The 19511-nt window shown below is 39.4% G+C and overlaps 1 protein-coding gene across 3 annotated transcripts in view; it reads left to right on the top strand.

Moving 5' to 3' along the window:
* LOC128853012 (translation initiation factor IF-2-like) overlaps positions 1-19511 on the top strand; it is a 155762-nt gene that overhangs the window by 28314 nt on the left and 107937 nt on the right. For 2 of the 3 annotated variants that reach the window (XM_054074293.1, XM_054074292.1), the window contains exon 2: positions 9305-9777. The exons of the other annotated variant lie outside the window; for it this stretch is intronic. In XM_054074293.1, the coding sequence (XP_053930268.1) occupies positions 9305-9354 (50 nt within the window). In that variant the 3' untranslated portion in view covers positions 9355-9777. Of the gene's footprint in view, positions 1-9304; positions 9778-19511 lie in introns of those variants that run through there. 3 annotated transcript variants of the gene reach the window in all.

Below are 19511 nucleotides of genomic sequence, written 5' to 3'. Positions count from 1 at the left end.
TGCACTGGCCTTGTGAGAACATCTGCAGTGGTGCCTGTGTCTTTCAAGTGTCAAAAAACATTGAGTATTTATTTATTAAAACAACCAGTGCGGGAAAAAAAAGGGGTTCCTTCATTTTCACTCTACTGCTTTAAGAATAAGCACCTCTTTCACAGGGTGGGGAATATTGGAAGAATGGGGTATATGATCCAAGAGGTCTTTTCCAACCTGGTGATTCTATGATTCTATGATATTTAGTTCTGGCAAAATATAGAAACTAGTGGTTCTGAAGTCAAATACCTTTGGCCACTCAAAGTAGACCATGATTGTTCTCTTCAATGAATAAGAATGGCCATTCCATACACTTCACAAAAAGGCCATGTTGTCCATTCGTATCTTAATTGACTGTAGGACAGCTATCAGATCACATTCAAAGCTCTGCAGAATTTATTATTTTCTCTTTGTCAATAATCCAGTAATTTTAGAATTTAGCTTCTGGAAGGAAACTGACTTTTAAAGTGCAAAGATACAACTAACAATCATCAAATATGTTTTGGGTTGAAATAAGGGGTTACATAAATAGTTCACTTAGCTATTGACGCAATAGCTGTGATAATACTGATATCGTACATCAAAAAGCACCTTCCACACACAACTGTGTACGCATAAAGTATACCCAGAATTTCCTTGCTGAAGACACAGAATGCAAAGTTTTTTAAAGGAAGAATTGCCAATAATGAGGAAGCCTACAGCTGACTTATATAAATACATGAGCAAATACATGTTGATTGCTCCTCCATGCTGATAAATGTAGCCTATTGAAAGCTGGGAGAAGGGAAAATGTCTGCTAAATGTTATAGCGTTGCTGAATACTAACCAGGAAAGAGATTTCAACTTTATTGTTGGGAAATCCCTGAAGCCTTTCCTGTACTGCTTCAATAGGCAGCTTTGGAATACGTAGGACAAACAGAACACTGTGCGAAAAAATAAATCTCCAACAAAGGAGCCAGTGGTGCAAACTAACATTTTACTGGGCTAAAGGTATTCCTGGTGTAAACATAGTTGGTATTGAGCTGCTAATGAAATTGCTATTGTTAGGGCTAGCTTATTTAAATAAGTAAAAACAAGCCAATAACAGGTTAATAACATGTGTAATTCTTCACAGTAAGAGTCATTGGCTACTGGAACAGGCTGCCCAGGGAGGTGGTCGAGTCACCTTCCCTGGAGGTGTTTAAGGAACGGGTGGATGAAGTGCTTAGGGACATGGTTTAGGGAGTGTTAGGAATGGTTGGACTCGATGATCCAATGGGTCCTTTCCAACCTTGTGATTCTGTGATTCTGTGATATAGGGAGGATTGCTAATCTTTAGAAACAACTCTTGTGCATTAAAAATGTGTTTGAAGATATCTAGCAAAAGCCTGAATGAACAGCTAGTGAGCTTATATTAGAGAAGTGGCAGTCAAGCAGGGAATAGATGCGTTCAGGTCACCTGATTTTATTTTCGGTCAAAGCGATAATATCTGGAAATGATATCACCAAAGGATACTGTAGTTACCACTGGCTAGGTGATGCTACCCAACTATAGGGTAGTAAATAATAAATTCACTTACTATAGGAATGCCTAACTTTCTAAAAGATTTCCCAAATACCCCTCTTGCAAGCTTTGAGATATTTGGTGATGGTTCCGATTATAACTTAGAAGAATGTGCAAATCAAATGTCTTCCGTCAGTGTTAATTCAAGTATTTGAAAAGTGGCTTTTTAAATTTTTTTTTCAGTCATCTGCTATGCTTAGTTAGAAGTAAAAAGGCTTCTTTTAAGTGTTCTACTATGTGAAAAGGAGTGAGTTGAATAAATTTTTCCATCAAAGAGGAAATCCAGCGTTTCAAAATGTAATACCATGGATGAGGAAATGCTTAGTGTATACACAACAGCCCTGATATTTTTACAGCAAATGTTTCGACGTATTGGATAGTTTAAAAGTTTGAGCCATTTAAAAGTTTTGGCTGTTGGCTGGCTTGAAAAACCTTCAACGGGGACTAAGGAGGAGGGTATTGCGTCCAGAAGGAAAAGTCGTACACAAAGGATGATGCTGCAGTAGTTGGGGTTTCCTGTCTTTGAAGATGCACGTTCATTTCCCTGCAGAATTACACATTTCCTGAGCCACCTTCAACATAGTCACCCCCTCCGAGCTTCAGCTCTTTGTCCAGTGGAGGTGAAAGTTGTTCCCTATCTTGAAGATTTTTTATCACACAAAATACAGTCCAGAGTGTGAAGCACCTCTAGGATGGCCAAGTTTTACAAGTACCTGTGTTATATCAAGTTTCTTTTTTGGAATAGGCTTTACAATTTCACAAATGTGTAATAATGTCATTTTAGCAGCATGGTTTTACCATTTTATAGAAATATTAGCAAATAAAAGCTGAAGGCATGTCTGAACTAAATGAGAAAGTCTCCCTTTAGCAAAAACCAAACTCATGATTTTCAAGCTTTCTGGGCTGCTGGATCCAAATAGAAGAATAATACCTACAAACACAGTGAAAATAAAGGAATGTGGAAATTAGTGTACTGTAATGGTAAAATTATAAAAAATGTAGCTGTGCTTTCTTTCCCTAATAATCCCCAGCCTTCAAATTCCTCTAAATTAAATAATAATGATCTCCTTTTCTGTTTTCTACTAAGCTATATGGTTAATCTCTGATACAGAATTGCATAAAGAGTATCTATATTTAGGAAAATAGTTATTATTAAAACAGAAAAGGCCTCAAAATGAAGCATTTCTGCAGTTTCCAATGCACATTTGAACCTAGACCTGAATTCTCTCCCCAGTCTATCTTTGTCTAATCCTTTTGTTTGTAACCTGATTTTCAGGAGGAAAACCAGACTGATTTTAACAGGAACATTCAGTTGTAGCAAACACGCATACTGAAATAATCTGAAACAGCCTGTCTGCTTTAGCTTTTTTAAGCTTGTGATTATTTTTTCCTGATGATTTCAAATGCAGCATAGTAAAAACAGGGACTGTCTCCATTATCAACAGTACTTGATGCCAGACTGTTAAATATAACAGAGCTTCTGAGCTTGTAAGAACTAGCCAATAAAAGAAATTTTAATAATTTTAATTTAAGTTATTCAGTTATTCAGGATTTCCATGACTTTAATAAGGTCACTGGTGTCAGAGGTATGCATGTATTTTAAATTTCTCATTTTCTCAGCCCAAGCGAGCATGGCATTTAAGCACGTTGTCAACCTATGTGACATCATAATTCCTTTTATATAGGAGTTGTTTGTTTAAGAACCAGCTGCAACTCTAGGCCAACTATGGCACTGTACTACACGGAATGCAGTGTTGTCTTTTTTGTTTACCAGACACTCATTCTGACCCGATTGCAGATGGCAGGTTGTGCCAGCCAGTGTCGCTGTCCTCTGGTGCCCTCAAGACATGCAAATGAGTGAGGAATGCAAGGGATATCTCCTTTTAATAAAAAATACTAAGTTATATATGATATATAACTACCTTTTCTTCCAAACTGCATTTTTTTAGCTTGTCCTTTTTTCTTTCCTGCATCTCCTGCCACCAGGTCAGAAGAAAACGAAGGAAAAAAAAGAAAAAAGACTGACAACAAAGAATTATTCTGGGACTTTTGAGAGAATCTAGGATATTTATGGATTTGTTATATTCCCTGTGATAACATGTGTTAGTACACTGTCAAATATTTTTCAAGGTTAACAGTTTAGGGACATAATTATGTTGCAAGTTGTCTGCAAGATTAATTAAGGGTATTTCGGAGATATGGGGGGAAAAAAATTGCTCCGGCAGCTATTAAAGTGTGAGCAATCCCACCTCAAAGAGTAGTCCCCCTTTATTTCAGTTGTCCTCAAAGAAAATATTCCCATGTTTAAGGCATACTCAGAAGCAGATAAAATGTACGTGTTTGAGCTGAGATGTGCGGTGATGGCAAGGCAGTTCTAGACACAACCCATACAGTCACTACCTGCTAGCAATCAGAGCAGGGTTGGCCTCTCCTGAAACGTTATTTTTTAATATATATTTCCCTGGGCCAGAAAACACCAAAGGCAATGTAAAGGCAATGAAGGCAGATGCAAGAGCCGGGCTCACCAGAGCTCCTCTCTATATAGGCAGCCGCTGGGCAGGCACCGGGAGGGCAACGGGGACCTTATCATCCAGTCCTGATAGCAAAATTATTGGGCCAGTTGATAAAAAGCCAGGGATTGTCAGTGAAAATAATTGCAAGATTTAGAGAACTGTGAATATGAGAGTTCTTAAATAAAAGAAAAAATATCGTAACAACCCAGCACTTTAATCAAAGCACTGCAACCAATACATGTATCTATCTATCGGTCTATAATCTGATATTATTTTTAAGCCTTTTTTTAAATCCCAGTCTCTAATGAGGGATAATGCTGGATTGAGGAGGGCCAGAGAGATTTATTGATACAAACTCAGAGACATCGCTGTAAATCAGGACAGTGAAGAAGTATGCCACTGCTGGCTTATGTTCTCTTCCTGCAAAAGGACAGGAATGAATGAACAAGTGTCTGAATGAATGACTTAATAGATGAATGAATGAAAGAATGAATGCATAATCAAATAAATACATTAAAATACATTGCCAACTTGCTGAGCTCACATAGCAAGGGAGCTCTTCAGGGCTATTGTAAAAATACAGGCAACAGTGTCCTCGTTTTTATTATAAAATAGAATCTGCTCTGCCCAATCCCTCTGAGTTTTTAATTTTTACTGAAGGTCAAAAGGTGCTTTGCATTTGGAAAAAAATGCAGGATTTGGCTCTCTGTGCTGCCAAACCTGCAGCCCCATCTAACTCCCCTTCCTGATGAGGAGCACGGTACTCCTGCTGCACTGCGGGGGCTGGCAGTGCCCAGCGGAGGATCCCAGGGATCCCCAGGTCTTTTTCTGGGCAGGGGGCAAGAAGGACACCTGGCAGAAATCTTACAGCTACCCAGCAACAGCTGTAGGTTTTTCTTCCAAAGCTGCCTAAGAACGTATCAAATGCCTCTGTGAATCCCACCTTGCAGAAACTACTATCTGACTTCATGCGAACAGTTTTATTCCTTTCGAAGAAACTGAGGTGATCCAAATTCTATTTATTTTTTCTTTTTTTCTGCAATCCATCTGTGTTTTGCTTTGTGATCTGATGAGCTAAAGATGTCCGGTGTTTCATTTGCCTTCCTCCTGCTTGGGAAAAACACTCTGCAAGGAGGACCTGGAGGATGAAGTTCTTCTAGCTTGAGACAAAGATCCTCCAAATGAAAAGTACAGAGCTATGGCTGCCAATTTAATTAGCTTTCATGCATTCGCAGATGAAAGGATTTTTGGAAGGAAAGAATATATTCAATAAAAACTACTTTATTTTTTAATAACTAAACCAGCACTTTTATTTCCCACTGCTAATATTTCTGTCAGTCGGGTCAAGGATAATGAAGCGAAATTCTAGGAAGACTCAACCAAACTTTGGCTTTTTTAATTGCAAATGTTCCCATTCTTAAAACCTACATTTGCAAATACAAAACCAACAGTTAAATGTTTGCCTGGACCGTGTCTGTATTTCTCCTAGGAGACATGATTTTTCCCAGTCTTCACTTATAATGTTCCGCTCAAGTTTTTGAAGGAAAACCAAGTCTTCTAAACTTTACAATTGCTATTATTATTACCTGTGCGTAAGTATGTTCTTTGCTGTTATAGTGTTATAATAGCACCAGTGTTTTCAATCCATAATAAAACTTTTCCCGTATGTGTCCCTTTTATGGTTCAGATTAATTCCTTTCCCCTCAGTTTTTGCAAGACAATGTTTTTCCTTCTAATCAAAAGTAAGAAACACATAATACCCAACCCTCTGGAATAAATGAACAAAGTCCGTGTTATGGAAAGTATTGGAGATATACAAACAGCAAAGTGCAATGTACTTTAGCAGCACACAGGTTTCATGTTTTAAGAAACTGCTTCCAGCATATGAAATAACTGCTAAAAGCAGGTGTTTATTTCCAAAGCTGCTGCAATGTTTTTCTGTCGTGTCACATTAAATCATTTATGCTGCATCATGCTATGTTACACCACATCATGTTAGTACATATGGTGAAGAAAGCAAAGTGGAGTAACATGATGTGACAGACAACATTTAGCAAAAATATTCACTTATTTGACTCGAATACTTGCTATCAGTTTGAATCAGGGCATGTGGTCCCAAATGAACCTGACAGATGGACGTGAGCTCACCGAGGAACAGCATCCAATGTAAAAATGAAAGTTTCTTGTTGTGTACCTGGTATTCATCCTGTTGATGGCTACTGCTGTTCTCTGCTCCTCTTTCTCAGCATTTTCTTCTTGCTGTAAGTAGTTTGACCAGTTAGTTGTCATTTATTTTGACATAACTCATGACTCCCCCACGAGGGGCTAATTACATCTTGGTATACTTGTTATAGAAGTACTGTTAAAAGACAGTTGATGGAATTGCTGTGCAAAGCTTTTATATGAGTGAAATTGCGAATTACACCAAGAAGAGTGTCAAGACTCTGTATTTATGTATAGAGAGGGACTATTTTAGGTAGAAAGAGGCTTCTCTCTGAAGGCACCTATATTTTGTAGCATGAGGAGGTCTATTTAATGCACTTAAAAATATTGAGACTTTTTTATCGCTCTTGAGGGAACTATTTCATGTTAATACTTTAAAAAATGTTTAGGAAAGAAGTGCACTTTCATGAATATGAGTAAGTAAATCAAATAATCAAGTATAAGCCAGGCAACTATGATGCAGGCCTTGGCATATAAGGGTTTCTATAAGCACCAGTTGTGAACTAGTTGACCATTTCTAACCCATGGGGCAGGTCTTGGACAACTACAGAACCATGATGTGCTTTGATACAGTCTGTCCTGGCAGAAATTAGGATGGGAGAACCTCATTCTGGGTTTCAAAGGGGGCTTCGGTGTTGCTACTGAAGGTAGCTCAGTGTCATATGTCTGGCTGTTGAAGTATGGAAAAATTTGCGTGTAGACTTGACGGTCCCTTTTCTAGTGATGGCACTAAAAAGATAGGACAAGCTATCAAGTGATTTTCTGTATCCCACCAATGTGGAGCTGTAGTGCTAAGTGGTAGAAAAGAAGATAATCAACAATTTGCAGGATTCTGAAAAGAAAGCTACATATGTCAAAAGGAACCGAGAAGAAAGTTACAGCTGCAAAAGAAGAAAAAAAGGAACAGAATGAACTGTAAGTTTGATGTGTGCTAACTTATCTCATGTTGTTCTCATGTGTTGTAACTGAGGAATTGATTCAGCCTAGCTCATGAGAAAATTAGGAAGCAGGAATGTTTTTTATGAGCCCCAAAACGGTTGGTGAATCCCCTGCCAGCGTTTCTCTGTGAGCAGCCTGTATCGCTGTGTTTTGTGCTGAGGTTTTTCACTCTTCTCAGGAAACCTCAGGAGTCTTCTTGCCTCGGGCAGGCTCCTGAAGATGTGGTGATGAGCTGGGATTCTGCATCAGCAATCAGCAGTTTCTGCTGCCTTGTCCATGAAGCCAGTTTGGACTGGTGCCTCCCATGGGATGCAGAGCGGAGAGGACCAGGAGGGGAAGCCCTGGCCCAGTTGAGTTCACTGAAATTCAATGTGATAGCAGGGTAGGAGGTTTCTCCCAGCAGCCAACGAGAACAGAGGCAAATGAAACCTCATCCAAAGGCTGGGTAACTGCTCTCAGTAAAACAAAACCAAAAAAAAAGGCCCCGAGCTCTAGTATTCCCGTATCCACTTTGAGAATCTGCTAAACATCAAGAAGGCTCAGCTGAAGTCTCTGCAGCATTTGTACACCCTGCTTATGCCCAATCTAGCCGTGATCCTTTACCAGCCGTTTACTGAAGTGCCGGAACACTTGCAGAAATGCTGCTTCTTGCTCTCCGTCATACCAGCATCTCCAGCGGCTTTTAAGAAAAGGTTTCTGCCTATCTGCCCAGTGGAATACTTTGTGCTTGCTTTGAGAGTTTGGGCTGGTGTGTGAAGGTGTTTTGTGAAAAGAAGTCCTTCGAGAAAGTACGCTATTCTCTTCTTACCTAATGAAAAATAATAAAGAAGTAAATAATTAATACTGGATGTTGCTTAACAGTTGTTAAGAGGCTTACTCAATACTTTTCTGAAGCTTTTTTCCTCTCTTTAGGAATAAAACAGACATAATTGAGCGTGCTATTCTGAAGCCACAAATAACACTCTGAAAAGAATTGAAGGGAACACGTTTCTTTGATTAGAATATTTTTCTCATTAACAGGATGTTCAAAATAAAGCAAAAATATTTGATGCGCAGAGCCTGCGGCAGTATCAAGTTAACACTGACGTGCTCCCACGTTTTACCTCATGTTTACTAATCAATCAAAAAAGACTCCTGCTGGCAGGAAAGGTCACATCTTTCATCACAAAACTGAAACTTTTTGACAACAAACAATTGGAATTTCACCGTTCTGTTTAAAGTGGATGTCAGTGCGGAGAGTGAAAGCCCAAGGTAGCGGGTACCACTAAATATATCTAAGTATTGGGGACCACCTTGAATAAGGAGACTGCCTCAGCTGTATCATGATGCTATGCTAAAAGAGTGGTCTCCAAGTTCAAATTATTAGCAGAATTAGAATAAATAGTGTTTGGGTAGGTATTGGTGTGCAGTTTTGTCTCAGATGATGTTAGGGTTTTCATGCACATGTCTAGGTCAAGGTGCTGTAGCTAGTTGCAGGGCAAGCAAGCAACGGTAACTGAGAGTCTTAAACCATGCTCCTCCTCCATATTCTCTTTTCTTTTACCTCAAGATAGAAACAAACCCTCTGTACCTCTGCCATGTCCTCCTACTTCTATTCTTTCTCTCAAAAGTTTTTTTTAAAGTTCTGTATCTTGGTAGAGACAATTTTCTTGGCAGCTGGAAAAAAACCCACAAAACTCGTTTCCCAGACAGAAAATACAGCCTGATCATTTCACAAGCAAAATAGTCCCCATGCAATGTCTTCTTTTTCTGTCTCCTTTCCCTGCTGCTTCTGTTACAAGTGAAAGAGCAGCGCTGCTGTCCTTCCTCAGCTGGATAAGGGAATCACTGCCTCTCTGGGAGCAGTTCCCACCCATCCGTGGGTGCAGACACAGCTGGGCTGGGGGCTGGGGGTAGATGTGACCAGAGCACACCATTCAGCGCTCATCTTCACCACCTCCTTGGCTATTCTGCAAGTTACAGTCACGTTCTCGAAAGAGCTGGGGTGAAATCAGAGATACGATCATGAAATATCACTGGCTTTGTTGTTTTTCCTTCCCCTCCACCGGTTACACAGACATCAGCCATCTCCAAGGAGCATCCCAGGTGGTGACAATCGCAGGATAAAGACATACCCCTGGCCAGGATTTACACCTTTGGTCCCCTGGAGAAATCATTGGTACGTAAAAGATGCTCACGTTGCCTGCATCTATAGCACACACTGCGTGGCATGACACACACATAAGTGAGATTAATTTGAGTTCTGGGCATCATTAGCTCAATTAAAACTGTGATTTTTTAGTTCAGACCTACAGGCCATTGCAGAGAAGAGTAATCATAAGACAGAAGCGAGTTCCCTAGTTAAAAATTAATTCCCTAGACTAAAAATATAATCAAACGATGTCTACTGTATTTTATGAAGAGCTGAGAGGATAATAAAATTTAAAGCAGTGCAACATTTGCATTTTGTTCATTTCTATCCATATTTTTCCATAGACTGCCTTTTCTGTGTGCTTGTTAATCATATGCACTGCTACAGTCGTGGCATTTTAAGATCACTGTTCACATCAAGATTGAAAGGAAACTAATTACAATCACATTTCAGGGTGGTTGTTTAAAGCTAGTACAGCACTGGCTACAGCGCAGGAGCCTTGACCTTTATTTGTAAGCATGAAAATAAGGTGAAGATGAAAGATTGCTTTTCCTCCAGCTCATATGCAGGGATCAGGAGGCCCTCTGGAGAAGCAGGAATGTGGTTAGCCTCACTCCTTGCCTCCTCTCCCATGCTGGCAGCAGAGGCCAGTAGTGCTATGCAGAAGCTGTGCTCCACTGCAGCAAGAGGTGAACGCAAGCACCACGTTGCTTTGCAGCGTTCCCTCCGGCTTCTGGAAGAACATGCAATGAATTAGCAGACCTGAGGAGTCTGTCATTTTGGCCCCCATCGAGGGCTTTTTAGTTAATGGTTTGCTTTGCCTGTCAGCCCACAGCAAAGCCTTCGCTGCAGGCTGGGGATAGACACAAACCCAAGTGCTCGATGATGCACACGCAGCGGTCGAGGTATCGGCACGCGCAGGCTCCCTGCGAGCGAGACCTGCAAGGGGTACTGCAGTCTCTTCTGCTGCTCAAGTTAGGGCTTAATAACACTAACAGGATCTAGGTGGATGCACTGGGACCGAATGAGGTCCCCCTAACCTGAGGAAGTACAGGTAATCCTAATATTATATCTGATCTCATTAAATGTGAATGAATTTAGGGCATTTACTGAACGGCAAATCCATTCAGTAGGTTTAATGTGCTTCTTTGTGCTTGAATTTTCAAAATTTTAATTTTAATAAATTTTTACTAGGCTCAAAACGGGCCAAGACGTAGTTACGCGAACATTCTTCAGTCCAGGATCTGCTGATGTGGTGCTTTGCTCTGAATGCTCCTTTCAGTATCATCCCCCGGTGTTGGAAGCCTTGCCTTGATCCTGATCCCCAAAGGATCTCCTGAGCGTTAAATCCTCCCTCCCTTACAGCAGCCGTGTACCAAAATGAGTCCATATAAGAAAGGTACACCCATGCTGAGCTGAAGCGATCATATTCTTCGCTTGCATTCAGCACTGTATTTACTCTGCACAAGCATTTCATTTGACATGCTCTGTTTTCTAGCTGAAATCACTCTTGGAGCCCTGAGGTTTCGTGGGTTTATTGACAGTACTTGCCAAGAAATTAGTATCTTCTAGTTGGAAAAGCTCCATTTAAAGCATTAAACAAGGAAAGGAGATGAAACTCAAAAAAACCCCTCCAGCCCCCAACATCCTCTAGACATACGCAGGCAGAACCCATTGCTTGCCCAGTCAGTTCTGAGGACACAGACCTCAGTCTGGACACCAAAATGGATCTGGTTACCATTTGAGCCAAAAAGAAAAGATACTTTCATAACACTTTGTGGTGTATTCTGCTTCTGTCTACATTCTTCAAAGTAAAAATCTACTCATGCAAATATTTACAGAAACTAGAGGGAAAAAAAAAGACTAGTGAAAGCTTCTGCAGTGAACTTCTAATTACAATCCACAAAGTGTTTATGAATAAATTTATCTATTATTTGTCTAGTCCTAGCACTGCATATACTTTGCCTCGTACCATGACAGGCTGAAAGAAACAATATGCAGCATGAAAATTAAAACAATTTGACTTAATTATTTACACTATTACCACTCCTTTGAATTAGGTCCTCAATTTCTTTGGGTTTTTTTTTTGTAAAATTTAACTGGTAATTATACTTGCTTAATTCATTTTATTTATCGACTACTACAATAAAATCAAACCAAAAAAACGATCAGAATGCAAAGTGCCAGCTATGTCTCCTAATTGTAAGCGTTGCTTTTAAGCTTTTATGATAAAAATGTAGTATTTTGTACTGTTTCATTTAAAGTGCATCTGGCTATGCTCCAATACTATTTAAGTGTAAACAGGAAAAGCCTTGGAGGACAAGTAATCATACTTAAATGACACAAAGATCATTAAAAGAATGTTCCAAAAACGTGGCAAAATTAGACACTGCAAGACTGTTTTCTTCTCTGAAGTGTTTCACCAGATGGTGAAGAGTGCTGAAATAGTAGATCTGAGAGAGAAGGAAAAACATTTCAACAGTTTTCTCGTGGTAGCACCATAGAGCACGCACAGCTCTCATCTGAGCTTGTCTGAAGTGACATCTCACACCTTGGTTTAATCAAACGTTCAAGCTCAAGATAACATTGAGGTGTTCAAAGGAAGCTCAATGCTGAATCACAGTCTGGGAAATCCCTGCTTTATTCTGTTAAAGTTGTCAACTGGATTTATTCAGAGATGAGAACAAACGAGTGTGTCAGCATAAGTTATTGTGGTAATTTGTGAAACTCTTAATGAGATATTTTCAGAGCTCATAAAAGGCAAGAGCTATGTCATTAAATTACTGCACAATAAGTGCATTTTGATAAAGGAAAAGGATTAGGTTTTTATCAGAAATGACACCCCACATCAGTAGGGATGCATCAGTGAGCTATTGGTATTTAAATACAAGGGTCTAACAACAGTCTCAGAAAATCAGTGCTTATTGATGTAAATGGGAAATGCTTTTATATTTTATCTGGTGTGTGGAATGGCCACATGTGAGATGACTGCACCTTTAGCACTCGATAAGTTCTCTTCTGAAGAACTTGACAAAATTCCTTTTTTACAGGACTCGTTATGCCTCCAGATGTCATTAGATTTTTTTTTTTTTGCTAGCTTTGTCAGTAGAAATATCTAGAAAATTGTAATTGCTTATTTAATAAAATCCTCCCATTTTGTTACTTAAATTTTTGTAGGAAATTCTTGTCTTTTGGATAGCGGTTTCTCCATTTAGGAATACTAGTGATCCTCCAGTACACCTCCCACCCGGCCATCCATCAGCTGCCAAACAAGGTGAAGTATTTGGAGTTCCTGAAATCATTAGTGGTTTCTGCTGACCTATTACCAATCCCGACTCCCTGCGGAAGGGCCTGTCGCACCCTAGGAGATAGCCATAAAAGTACAAAATCACAGTGTGGACATCTAAGAGGGTTTCTCAACAGGTGAAAATGAGTGGCTAGGCCAAATGATGGGCAAGAAGATATAAATGCACTTCCAAGCTCTCTGCCTTCCAGAAACCTTGGGTTTCTCAACCATTTCCTAGGGAACATACATGGCGAATCCAGATCTACAGAAAAATCTATCCTTTGTAGATAGAAGAGGCTGAAATGGAAAGTGACTTCATCCCTGATTGGCTGTCATTCTAGTTCCAAGCTGAGCAAAGGAGCAACCTCTTATTCACTATGTTATCTTTGCACTGGGTACTAGCAATATCCAATTAACAGCCTGCATGCTGCACTTGATGTGTTTCTATCATACCAACTTAGCAAACATTAAATAAAGCAAAAATCCCCTACCACTTTCCATATATCCCCACTCAACGAACATTCAGAAGAGGGGCTTGCAAACCGGAAAAGGTAAATAAAATTTTAGCAATCCAATTTATCAGTTTGTATCCAGCTCATCTGCTTAAGTAAAACACTTGTGCGTGGATGGTTTTCAATAGCCTGTGTTAAATGAATAGTTGATTTTAGCCCACTTCCTTGGAGACAGATGACCATTCGATGAACAGACACTGTAGGTGACATTAACTGTCATTTCTACCATCCTTTCCTGGTGGTCGCGTTGGCACAGGAGGGAAAGTGTCCCACAGTCTTAAAAACTAACTGTCCTCTGAGCAGCTGTGAGCTTGCACTGATCCCCCGTGTTATTTTCAAGCTAAATAACCTGTGAGAGCTGAGTCTCAGGGACTCTCTGTGCCTCAGTTTCCCACCTGTAATAATACAAAGACATTGGTAAAACATTATTTTACTTTCCCCTAACATGGATAATTTTTTTTTTTAGAAGGGCTTTCTTAGGAATACCAAATATTTCTGAAAACTTGATTTCCAAACCCCCTTGAGAATAGTTGGTAACCTCTCTGTCATCATCTAGGCAAAGGCTTTATTCTCTGATCTGAGCTTATTTGTGTTTCCGGAACTGTATCATGGGGGCCTAGATGAAGTTCTTGCTTGGTGTTCAATGATGTCGCTCTACAATTGCATTTACTTTAACAGAAGCCACTGTTCTCAGCAATACAGTGTCTATTTTGAGTGCTTAAATTGGCAAAGATCCCATTGTGCATCTATTTTATATTCTACCTAAATTCCCGGCAAAATATGATTTCTTATACTTAAATACTAATGCCTTTGAGGGAGGGAAAAAAGCCTGGGCTGAGAAGTAGATATAATGAAATCAAATGCTTTAACATGCTATGCCTCTTAGAAAAGAGCTCCATCTCTACCAGCCAGCAGAGGTTGCTCTGACGTTAATGATTAATCATAGAATTTATTTTCAGTAATAAAGCACAAGAAGGAAATAAACCACAAATATTTAAATGATAAAATGATCTATGAGCCAGAATGATATGAAATGTGCTATGTGTGAGTAGGTTGTAAAGCAGCGGTCCCTAGTCCACGTCTACTTGCCCACAGGGTTTTCCAACGCTGTATTGCAGCCGCGGCCCGGGAGGCTCCAGCAATGACAGAGCATTGCCAGAACATCACCTGGCCAATCTTGCTTTCCATAAGATGGTGACAATTGGGATTCCTGTTCTGGCATATAAATTTTGTCACTCTGGCTCTTAAAAATTGAGGTTTTGGTCAACAAAGAGTCCTGTTGATTTTAATGGGTTACTCCAGTTGAAATAAGAGAAACAGATTCTCTGTCCTTGTTTACCAAACGGCATTTTTTTTTTCCCTTCCCAGTTATTAATTTCCTTAAATGTAAAGTGACAGCTTTAAAATGAAAACAGTTTATTGCTTGCCAGGAGCAAAGCCTGCCTAATTTAAGAAATTCAGAATTAAAGCTTTTGAAGCATATCAGGGCATGTTTATAAAACAATTATCATTGCAAACTTTATCTTTGCTCAGTACAGCCTCTTCAGGCCACCACCAAAGTCTGACACTTCATTGCCAATCCTCCCCACCCCAAATTGTTTCATTAATTGCATAAAATCAGGTCATCCTTTGATTTTAACTTCATTATTTTGACCCAGGCATTCAATACGAAATCGAACCAATTTGGGACAGATTTGACGTTGAAAAAAAATTAACTTAGTGTTTAAAATTAAGTAGTAGGCTCATTATTAATAACTGACAGCAGACAAAGGAGTGCAGTGACCTCTCCAACAGAGCATTTAAATCTTTGCACAACATGGTCTGCTTGTGCTAGGCTGGTTTCACAAACAACAGCTGTGTAGTTCGTTAACATATGAATCCCCTTGAGGTAATTTGGAGGAGCCAAATGTGCTAAACTAAACACCTCATTAAAACAGTGCTTTAAAAAAACAGAACAAAAAAAAAATCCAAACCAAACCTCAAACTCATTTTGCATTCCACTTTTGCATGTGGAGATGTTTGGCGGGGAATGTTCTATTATATAGAATTCATTCATCTGTGTTGCTGGAAATAGGGGTTTTTTAAATCAGTGCTATGGGTTTTTCTCTACTAAGATGCACTTGAGACTAAAGTGTCTTTGAAGGGTATTCTGTCACAAAGAAGCAATTAACTGAGGATAATAATGTTTTCTTTTCCTCCTTGTTACCAAGCTGAACGCACAGGCTACAAGATTGTACTCAAACATGTAGAACCCCGTTTCTCCTGAGTCTGGGGACCGAATGGACATGGACAAAGACCCTCCCTGCAGTGGGTCTTGGATGGAGTCAGGGCAGAAGTGCACAGAAATGTCCCTGGGGCCACCGTATCTCTCAGGAGAGCTTCATAGATTTTCAGGAAACTCCTCCATGGTAAACACTTCTGGAGGAGTCTATTGCGAGTCCAGGCAGCTGCGCAGAAGATAGTCCAAAGGCATGGCAGAAACACCTCCTGCCCTCGCTCCTGCAGGCTGCAGAGGGCTCACGTGCCTTCGTCACCAAAAGTAACTTTTATACTATCCCTTTTTTCTATTTTTCCCCAGTGCTACTTGTGTAATTCTGCTACTAAAGGGTTTCATAAGCCCTTTGGTGCTATTACTGAAGGCCCTTCTGGAAAACAGCCTCTCCTGCCCGGGTAACGCTACTCCGTGAAGTACTGAAATTTGAATGTGATGTGGCTGTTCCGAAAACACACAGAAAGTTTAATTATTTCGGAAAGCCACATTTTTTTTCCATGTCTGCAGGTGAATTTGTTGCCAACTCAAAGCAGGGATGTGACAGATATGTTTCTGATGGTCTATAAGGAATTTTAGAGGAGGAAGTCACCAATAAATTAGTCAAGCCCCCAAAACTGCCTGCTTCCAAAAATACATAAATTAGCCACCCCTCTTTTTTACCAAGGGTTTATTATCTGCATCAAATGTGTTTTTTTAAGACATGCTTATAGAATCTATTACTACTAAAAGAAACTACAGTTCTCTTAAAAATTTAGGTGTAGTTTCAGACTTTGATAATGATCTAAAAGACAAATGACTTGGGACTTTTTGCTCCCATAGTCTTATGAAGCAAGAGCCCTTTTTCCTTCATAAAATTACCGTATTAGACTGTCCTGGATGACCTGAAATTAAAGGATGTCAATAGGTTAGAGCTATTGGACTTTTTTGTTGTCTTCCTCCAAAAATCTTATTGTAATGTTCCATCCACATTTATATTTCATGTCCACTGTACCAGGAAAGACATCAGCCTAATTACCAGTGATAATTTAGAACTTCCATAACAACTATTTAATATGGATAAAAAACCAAACAACTAAACTTTACAACACAGAGGTACTTATGCATATCCTATTGTTTTAACCTTCTCTTTTAAAGCCTTGATTCCTTCAACTTAAGTAGGGCACCTTGTTTTAGGGAGGAAGAAAATAAAATCCCATATCCTCTATCTTATTTCTGTTCTCTTTAAAGCATAGCTTTGTAACACATTGGAATTTCCTCAAGGTTTTGTAAATACTCTTCTGAATGCCTCCTAGGTATTAGTAAGTCATCCAAAAACCAGAAAATACTATTTATTCTCTGCAGGACTCAATCCATTCTTCTTTGAAATCCTGCAGGTAACTGGCTCCCCCCCAGGGTAATCTTTCATACTTCAATAGGCATGTGTGAGTTCAGTCAGAATTAGTATTTTTTAAAAATTCTGATTCCTGCGTCGCTGCCAGGCTTTGGGCAAGCGTGGTTTGGAAAACTCTAAGCCAGTTTTATTAAATCCTGTGCTTTGGGGACTTTCAACGGACGTATTGAAGGCGGCTTAGGCCTTAACTTCCCCATGTAAAATCATTCCCACTCTTCCAACCCCCACTATTGCTTTTCCACTGTTTCTTTGCCTGTGTTCAGTGCAATTATACAGTTTACCAAATGTAAATGTTCTTACTACTTTTCCTTTGGCACAATTTTTGGCTTGGTAAGTTCAAATTTGACTCTTTCTTTCCCCATTGGCATTAAAAAGCTACTTTCCAACCTAGCTTGAAGTTTTGTCTAATTGTTATAGTCTAACAGCTTCTATCTGTAGGCCCTGAGAGCCTTCTCTGTAGGCATCCTGCAGTAAATCAGGCAGTGGTCCTGCCCTCACTGGGCTTAGTGCAGGGAAGTTTATGAAAGAAATGCTGTGAGAGAACCTTTGGGATCACCCAGGCTGCACCATTAACATCTTCCCTCGCTCCCACCCTCTGGCCATGGTGCAGTCAAGCCCATTGATATTTAATGGCTGGCGTATTTTGTAGGATTAAATTGAGCTCAACAACTTCTGTAGTGGCAGTTCCTTCATCTACCCAACAGCCAGCAGCTTCTTTCTCAGTTTGGGAATGATGCGCAAACAACAAATTGATTTCTGAGAGTCTTTTTCATAGAATTACCATAACAACAAGCTCAGTCATTTAAGGCGTGCTGAAAATTCAGAGTTTCTAGCTGCTTTCTGAGATGTTTCTTAAATTGTTCTATTCAAGAATTTGTGGTAGACACATGATGTTTTGCAGAGCCTTCATAAGGATTTTAGAATCCATCTTGCTGCCTTGCAGAAATCCTGAGACTTTGAGCATTGCGACTGCAGCATAAATCTTTAAACTGTGGGTTTACTGGTAAGGAAAAATACCTTTGCGCAGCTGTATTTCCTACTACACTCGCATAAAACACTATTCAAGAATAAGAAGGGGTTTTGAAAGATTTTGAAATCTTTCTTTTCGTGTCTCTGGAAAGCCTGTCATAGAGTCATAGATGGCTTTTTAATAGATGAACTTTTTTTTTGTTTTTTTTTTTTAAAGCCTTCTTTCATTGCTTTTTTCATGATGAATTAAAAAAAAAAAGTCTTCACAAAACAGATACAGAAGACAGGGGCAGTCTTTGTGAAGAAGCAGCTTCAAAGCTGCACTTCATTTACGGGAAAGCTATGATCTTGGATCCTAATAAAAAACAAAGTTTCAGCTGAGCGTACCACACCATTGCAAGCTTAAATCATAACCCAAGCAAAACCAAGAGATTCAGGTTATGTACTTCCCCTAAAAATGGTAAGTAAGCACACTTATGAGTCAGAACAGCTTTTTGCCCCCTGAATATATTGCTGGATTTCCTTTTTCACCTCTTTTTCAACATTTTCTTCCTCATCCAACTAGCAGATTAGGACAGTAAACATTCCTACATTTTCATTGTACTCTAATATAACCTTTAATATGCCTCATCTGTGGTCACTTCTGATTTATGCGGATGAGGAAAGACTTGTTTCAAGGGATGAACGGAAAACATAACTGCTTTTAATTGGCTTTATCCCCAGAGGGTAGAATTTGCAGGCGGGGAGGCCTGACTGCTCGTATAGCTCAGCCCCAGTACCTGGTGGACTGGGACTATGGTCACTAACAACGTGTAATTGTTTAGAAAGTCTGTGGCATTTTTGCTTCTGAACACAATCTTCTTCTAGAAGGTCTCATTTGTTCCCTGAAATGCAGGTCCATCACACTGCAAAGGCAGTACTAGCCCAGAGGAGTTGTACAAGTAAATTTTCCATATTTCCATGGTTTTGTAGAAGTTTCCTGCAGCCTGGAAGACAAAACAGTTCTTTCTTGCTATTTTCTGTTTGTTTTTCTTTTTTTTTTTTAAAAGGTAAACTATTGCCTAAGTTCTTCATGCCTGTTTCTCCCTGGAATCAGTACCACCAAAGAGTACCCTACTCTCCTTTGACAAGCAAATCTATCTCTCAGAGCTGTCCCGCCTTCCTCTGAAGAATGAAATTTCATTTGAAGAGTTTCCATCAGCTCTTGTGTTCAACTGTGTTTCTTCCACTCGGGTGCAGAGGGCAAAAAAGGAGCAGATTGCCACAAAATTGATTAAATGCAAACTCGTGTCACATGGAAGTTAACTATTGGCTGTAAGGAAAATAGATTTAAAAGTCTTTTTGGAGTGGTAAGATTCTAGAGGAAAAGATCAAATTACTTACTTTTGTATTTCCATAAAGCCGTGGAGATTTTTTTTTCTCTTGTGTGTTTTGAAAGGATCACAACTTTGTCCTAGGGCCACATGAGTTAATAATTGAGGTCTCCCACTAATATTAAAACCAAACATGACTATTAGTATGAAATAATAGATAATTAATAAATGTATCTTAAAAATAAATCACTGTAGCTTCTTACCCTACGGAGCCAGATTTATAGAGATACTTTCACCTTAAAAAGATTAAAAATACCATTTTTTTTGTATTTAGTAAAACTTAGTACATCATCCATAGAGCACTATTGGATATCTCTGTTATTCAAGAAA

The sequence above is a fragment of the Cuculus canorus genome, chromosome 9 (assembly GCF_017976375.1).
Source record: "Cuculus canorus isolate bCucCan1 chromosome 9, bCucCan1.pri, whole genome shotgun sequence".
NCBI classification, from domain to species: Eukaryota; Metazoa; Chordata; class Aves; order Cuculiformes; family Cuculidae; genus Cuculus; species Cuculus canorus.
Note: the sequence above shows the minus strand (reverse complement) of the source record. Positions and strands in the feature narration are given on the sequence as shown.